This window comes from Alligator sinensis, unplaced genomic scaffold, assembly GCF_000455745.1.
Source record: "Alligator sinensis unplaced genomic scaffold, ASM45574v1 scaffold65_2, whole genome shotgun sequence".
NCBI classification, from domain to species: Eukaryota; Metazoa; Chordata; order Crocodylia; family Alligatoridae; genus Alligator; species Alligator sinensis.
Window position 1 is genome coordinate 2,503,551 of NW_005842071.1, and position 6,887 is coordinate 2,510,437.

The window sequence follows — 6,887 nt, forward strand, 5'->3', positions numbered from 1 at the left end:
TCCTGCTTATGCAGGGGGTCGGACTCGATGATCTATTGAGGTTGCTTCCGACCCTAACATCTATGAATCTATCTATGAACCACTCCCCCCGCCCTCTTTGGCAGAGCCTGCCTGCTCCATGGCGGGGGGCCCTGGTGCTTCATTCTAGTTCTGACTTGCCTGCATATCTGTTTCAAATGCCTCAGGATCTATAATAATAACACTCTTATTCTTTCTGTCCAGAGCACTCTGATTGGTTGTTTCAGTAAGCATTGTGATTGCCTGCCGAGACAACCAATCAGAGTGCTTCAGACAGGCAGACTAAGCCTATTATTATTATAGATTCAGTTGATAGGCTACCACCTCTCTACTAAATACAATTATAGCATTTTTTAAACAAGAGATAACATCCACTTACTCCCCCCACTATCCCCATTCCTGTAGGTGAGAGGCTCACTCCATAGTTTTACTAGGGTGTCTTCCCCACAGTGGCTGGTAAACCACTAGGGTTCTTGAAAGTTCTCCAAAGAATTTCTACTATAGTGCAGGGGTAGGGATGAGTCCTTGTAGCTATAAGATGGGGAAAAGTTCCTTGATTAATTATGTATCATTTACTCTGATTTCTTTGCAAATCAGAATTGCTGAGTGACTTCTGATGACAGTCTATATTCTCCTTTAGTTAATTCAATTCCTAATTCCAGAACTCTGCTTATGAAGTCTGGAACTGCTGATATCATCCAGGATCCTGAAGCTTTAAGCATCTGGAGCAGAGCTCACAAATTTATGGGGCTATGCACATACAGAGACACAGCTCTATGAAAACACTTTAGAGGGTTCAGTTATTATTAGGCCAGGTCAACACCACAAACTCCTCATGGACTTGTTATGGTACCCCAGTACACCTATACCAGGAAAGCCTTCTGTAGTGTAAATCTGGCCTTAGTTCTTTTTCCTGATTCCTGGTACTGCTAGCAACAGTACTGCTGCCAAGTGTTGCCTTTAAAAAGGATGTTGGCAATTTCTTTAAAAAGGCCACCACACTACATAGTGTGATATGCTGTGTATGATTCATGAAAAGGCCAGAGGGTGTCTCAGTCATCCATTCTCCCTTGTCACAGGTGCTGTTTCACTAATGTAATCTTTTTAAGAAGTACAATTATAGCCATGATAATTCAAGCATGAAGTTTCTGAGTAAAAGGAATTTTAAAAGAGAATCTCTTTGGAAACTCTCAAAAACCCCAAAATGAGAACAGTGTTTTTGTATAAGGATGTACCCTTTCCAAACTTGAAGGTAAAATTTATTCTGTTTTTCTGAAAGTAAACAGTTACCTTATTTTGTGCATCGGTGTCAACACCATACTCAAACCACTCTAGCTAGTGATATATTAGGAATACAGTCAGCAAGGTGAAGGGCAGTATTGCCATCAACATCAACAAGATTAGGGCCTGTGCCATGTTCTAGGAACAAATTTGCACATATTTCCTGTTGGCATTGTACTGCCTGTAAAGGTAACACAAAAAGAGGGAATAAAGTTCTAGAAGTTAAAATTTACCTTACATAGAATTATTACAAATAACTGAAAATTTGAAAGTAAGGAAGATAAATTTAAACATATTAAGTAGCATACTTTATACAAAAGCTGACACCAACCTATATTCCTATATTAAATAATAAATATCTTGTAATTAACTAGAAATTAATACTGGTACATCTGACATAATCATAACAAGTATTGTACATACCTTCATTAATGGTGACCTGCTATCATTGTCACAGAGATTTAACTTGCACTTGTTCTCAGTGATTTAGATCAGGATGTGGGGGGCTGCCTGCTGCCTATCCCCACACTTTAGCACCCTTGTGTTCCAGCTAGCTCTTCCACTGCCCAATGCTGCCACTTAGAGCCTGGGGTTGACCCCCTGAGCCCCCTGCCAGCCTGGAGCTGCTCCATCCTAGCTCAAAGTGCTGTGGTCCAGGGCACATGTGTAGAAGCTGTGCCAGGGAGCAGCTGCCTCTGGAGCAAAGTGCACTGGAATTTACATCCCGCTGTACCTTACCATGAACATTGCTTTCACATAGTGGCTGCTTACACATATTCAGTTTCTCCGAAGAGAGTGTATGGGTGTTCAGGATTTTCTTCCAGGGTAAAAATGGAGAAAAAAAATAACTTGGCAACAACCAAAGTTAAATTGCTCCCATGAGGGTTTCTCCTGAGGGAATGAACTGTACATATTCTCTTCTGAAAAATCACAACACAGTTCTCCAGCATCCCAGGGAGCCCTGCTCAGGTGATAAAGGTGAAGAAAATGAAGACTAGATCCAGCTGATGCTCCAGGAGGTGCTGTTGGATCTGCTAAGGTGTGGATTGCTGGCTCAAAAACAAGCTGGCTCAAAAACAAGCATGGACTTGTCATAAAGGCTTATGCTGCAGACCTAGGATAAACAGAAGCAGCAGAACTTCAAGATGATAAAGGCCACTTTTGAAGGAATCTGCATTAAGCTTACCCTAGATCTGTAGAGAAAGCACGTTGATAGAAAACTTCCCCTTGGCTATAAAGCAGAACATGGCTATCTGCATCTCAAAGCTTACTATCTTCACTTGTACAGATCTGTTACAAAATCTTTTGGTATAAACAAATTAACCACAGGGCTATAGCAACAAAGACATGTATTGCCATTATCAAGATACTGCTGCTGTGTGTAATAAAATTTGCAATTCCTCAGATTCTGGAAGGTTTTGCAAACATGAGATTTCTCATTTGTACTAGACAGTTGTTGGAATCCACACTTATCAACTACTGCCAAAACTAATGAAACTCTAACAATGACCATCTAGACCAGCATTTCTCAACCCAGGGGTCACAACCCAACAGTAGGTCATGAGAACATAAGAAAGGGTCATGAACAAACATTAAAAATTGAGTTCTCCTTTAAGGGGGAGTTCTCGCCTGCAAAGGGGTTGCTTGGGGTCCCCCATGACCTCCACACACCCACCCCCTGCCCCACACACTGAGGGGTTAGGGCGTAGGGGCAGGGGACCAGTTGGGAATGATGGACACGGGGCTGGGACTGGCAATTGATGTTTACAAGTGGGTCCCGATACAAAAAAAAGGTTGAGAACTGCTGATCTAGATCACAGAAAAGAACTGTTACTTTAGTGATTCTCAACCCTTTAATGCTCAAAGCACCCCTTGCTAGACAAAAAAAATACCAGATTTTTGTTTTTACTCATTTTGGACTATAGAAAAATAACAGAGCATTTGTGTTGTTAAGAACTCAGAAATATCACATCAGGTCAATATATTTTAATGCTATTTGAAGTATCTGGGTTTATTTTGTGAATCATTTTTGCACACCTAACTAGAGTCACAGTACTCTGGTAGAGAATCACTGTATTAACTATTGCCCAAAGCAGCTGCAGGGTGACAGCAAAGTATACCTTTGGAGATGAGAACCTAACTGGTGGGTGCCTGGTCTATGATGTGGAGTACCCAAACAGTTTCTTACTTTGGCTTTTAACTGGATGCTGTATTTTATACAACGTTGATGACAGCTAGCTTGCTGAAGCCTGGCAGACAGAGACAGAGACAATGGCAGCTTGCAAGCCATTCATTCCCAAATGACAAGTCAGAGGCACCTTGCCCCAGAGGCCTTGTGCACCTATTTTGAGGAAAGGGTTTGATCTGGCGCTTTTGGGATGCTGGCTACAACATTCTGCTTCTGGAAACATGTATGTGTGTGTGTTTTAAATATTAATCAGGTGCAGGTTTCTGCATGGTAGACACAAACTGATCTTCTCACGTTCTTTGGCCTACAGGGACTCTGCTATGCAAAGGGTGACCATATGTTCTGGTTTGGCCAGGGCAGTCCCGGATTCAGTAGGCTGGTCCTGGCCAGTTGGCCAAAAGTCCTGGGCCAGAGTCCGGAAGGCAGGTGGAACAGCATGGTACACCAGGCAGGTGGGTGTCCAGGCACCACTGCTGCTGTTTGGAAGCAAGGAATGTAGGGAGCTCGATACTCCATCTTAGATAGGGTGACCATTACATCTGCCCACCATGCTTCCATACAGCTGCAGTGGTGCCAGCTCACCCACCCACCTGCCTGGCACACCATGCAGCTCCACCTCCCTGCTGTACTCCAGCCTGGGATTTTTGACCAATTGGCTGGGACTGGCCTACAGAATCTGGGACTGTCCCAGCCAAACTGGGATGTATGGTCCCCCTAGCTACGCATGATTTCTAGTTTAATAACAGTATACACCCATACAAATCACATGCTTTCCAAGGGTTTATATTGTTCTATCTTTTTGGTTTATTTGACCACTTTTAAATTTGTCAGATAACTGCATGATGGAAGACAATAAACCATTTCCTAATTTTTCTGAAAAGTGTAAACAGAAAATGGAAACCACAACAAGGCAGTGAAGGCTGTGGACAGAGGTTGGCCCAAAGCAGATGGGGAAATGAATATAATTTGAAAATCTGTAGGCTTAAGAGAGCACAAGGCCTAGACAATGACCTCAAGCTCTTTGCAATTTAGAGTGCCATGGCAGTAGGCAGGAATTGGGTGTTCATTTGTATTTCAATTCTTACCATTTTCTCGACTATGGCCAGCTCCTCAGTTCAAGTCAGCCTCCCTTCCACGAATTTGAAGCTGTTGGCCTTCTTTTTGAGGAATCCTCTCTATTCCCTTGTCACCCTTTCATTCTTTATGTCTCTATAATGCCGCTAACCCCTAATCCTTCATGCCCTTTCTCTGAATTCTTGGAGTTCACCAGACACTGAACCATTATTAGTGGCACAGTAGCCTTGAGGGTGTAGAAGTTGATAGATTACAAAGAGTCCAGTGGAAAGCAAGAAAAATTATTAGAGGCTGGGAAACACGACTTGAAAGGAAAGGCCAAAAGAGCTAGGATTATTTAATTTGGAGAAGAGAATACTGAGTGGGGATTTGTTAACATCCAAACCTGAAATGTTTTATAAAGAGGATGGAGATAAACTGTTCTCTGTGGCTGCAGGAGATGGGACAAGAACAATGGTCTCAAAATGCAACAGGGGTTATTTAGCTGGATATTAGAACTTTCTGACTATGAGGGTGGTGAAGCACTGGAACAGGCAACCCAGAAACACTGTGGGATTTCTATCCTTGGAAAATTTTTAAGAGCAAGTTAGACAAATGCTTGACTGGGATTCTTTTGTAAGGGATGGTCCTGCCCTGAGCAGGGGGTTGAACTAAATGACCCCCTGTTGCTCCTTTCAGACCTATTTTTACATGTTCAGACCTTGGAAAGCAAGACAAGTAAAATGCACTGATTTGTTCATTGTTCAGTTTCCATGGTTTCAGAAAGAGAGGCTGTTTTTCATCCCTATATTTCTGAGATACCATCTCCAGACTCTTTTCTCCATTTTGGGAGAAAAAAAAGTATTATGAAGCTTTCTTTCATTCTTTTTAACACATGCATGTATAAAGCATCAAAGGCCATCTAGTACTGTACTCTGGTGGTTTGCTTACATTACTTCTGCATGCTCTGCATGTTTAATAAGGGGGGCAGGGCTTCCCATGGGGCAGAATTTTGAAGCTGGTAGGCTTTGGAGCTTAATGCTGCTCTGGTAGTTTGGTTTGCTGTATGTGTAACATTAACAAAAAGCTACTGCGTTTGTGGGTAGAAAGGCTAATCAAGAGAACTGGTGAGACCAGACTAGTGAGCAGATTTGTACTTCTGAAGGAGCAGTCCTATCCTTAGAGGATGTCTCTTGCTCTTGTAAAATGCTAGGCATGCATTACTATTCTCCATGGGGATGATACCTCCAGAGGCAAGTAGGCATATTTATTCAGGAACTGAAGATAAGGCAGTAGGCCTGGAGTGGAAGAGCTCTACTATATCACACTCTGCATCTCAGATTCATTGAATCTTTTTATTTCCCTGCTGGATATGCTAAAAAAAGTTTAAATGTAGAGGTGACATCTGCTCTCTGTGAGCATGGAGCAATAGAGGCCACATGGTACATGGAGTAACCAGTTCAGGAGAGGGTAGAAAACAGCGTGGAAAACAATTTCATAGACTGGGGTAGGGAAGCACAGACACAAACCCTGCACTGCAATTTACTAGGTCCAAAGAAAATCTATGTGGGACTGAAATATTATAAAAATCCACTGCATTTGCAGAATACCATGCAACATTTTAGCCTTTCCTGCTGCCTCTGTTATGGTCACTCCCCCCTCGCCATTCCAGCAGCCAGGTGGGGGGATGGGGCCAGATTCTGGCAGGGCCCCTTAGGCGGGGGGCAGGGAGTGGGGCTATTCCCCTTTAGGCACCCAGAGCACCACAGTGAGGTCTGCCTACCCTGACTGTTGCAGCTGCCACTCAGTCCATGCTCAGGGCAAGCAGCGGAATAAGCCCCCTCCACCAGATGCTGGAGAGAGGCGGGCAGAAGGAGGCTTATTCCTCCACATGTGGAGTGGTGACAGCACAGGGTGCTGGGTGGCAGCAGTGGCCACTGTGTACGAGTTTCTTCCGTGCCCCGTCTGGCCAGCCAGCTGGAAATAGAGTATTCCAGATAGTAGAAAGCCAGTTAATACAGCTTATACTCTACATAGATTCAGGTTTATCTTAAAGCATGTTCCGCAATTTTTAGACCAGTTTGTGTGCATAGAACTTCTGTTCAGTTACAGGTTTAGACTTACTTCTAGTCACTGAGACTGGGTCTATAAGTGTAAGGCCAGCACCGAGACAAACTAAGTTTAAATTGGAGGCAATTTTTAACCCAATTTAACCTTCCAAATGTCTATATTTAGGCAAGAAGCCCAGCACAAAGTCAGAAAGAAGAAGGGGAGAGACTCCATCTATTCTTCTCTCCCTGCTGTGGCAAACATCCAGATAAATCCTAGTATATCAGTGCTCTTTCCC

At 43.3% G+C, this 6,887-nt stretch overlaps 1 protein-coding gene across 1 annotated transcript in view; it reads right to left on the reverse strand.

The window, feature by feature from the left end:
* LOC102369990 (ankyrin repeat domain-containing protein 62) overlaps window positions 1-6,887 on the reverse strand; it is a 128,025-nt gene that overhangs the window by 84,467 nt on the left and 36,671 nt on the right. The window contains 3 exon segments of the mRNA XM_025204161.1: window positions 1,309-1,342; window positions 1,344-1,480; window positions 1,723-1,776. Coding sequence (XP_025059946.1) covers window positions 1,309-1,342; window positions 1,344-1,480; window positions 1,723-1,776 — 225 coding nt within the window.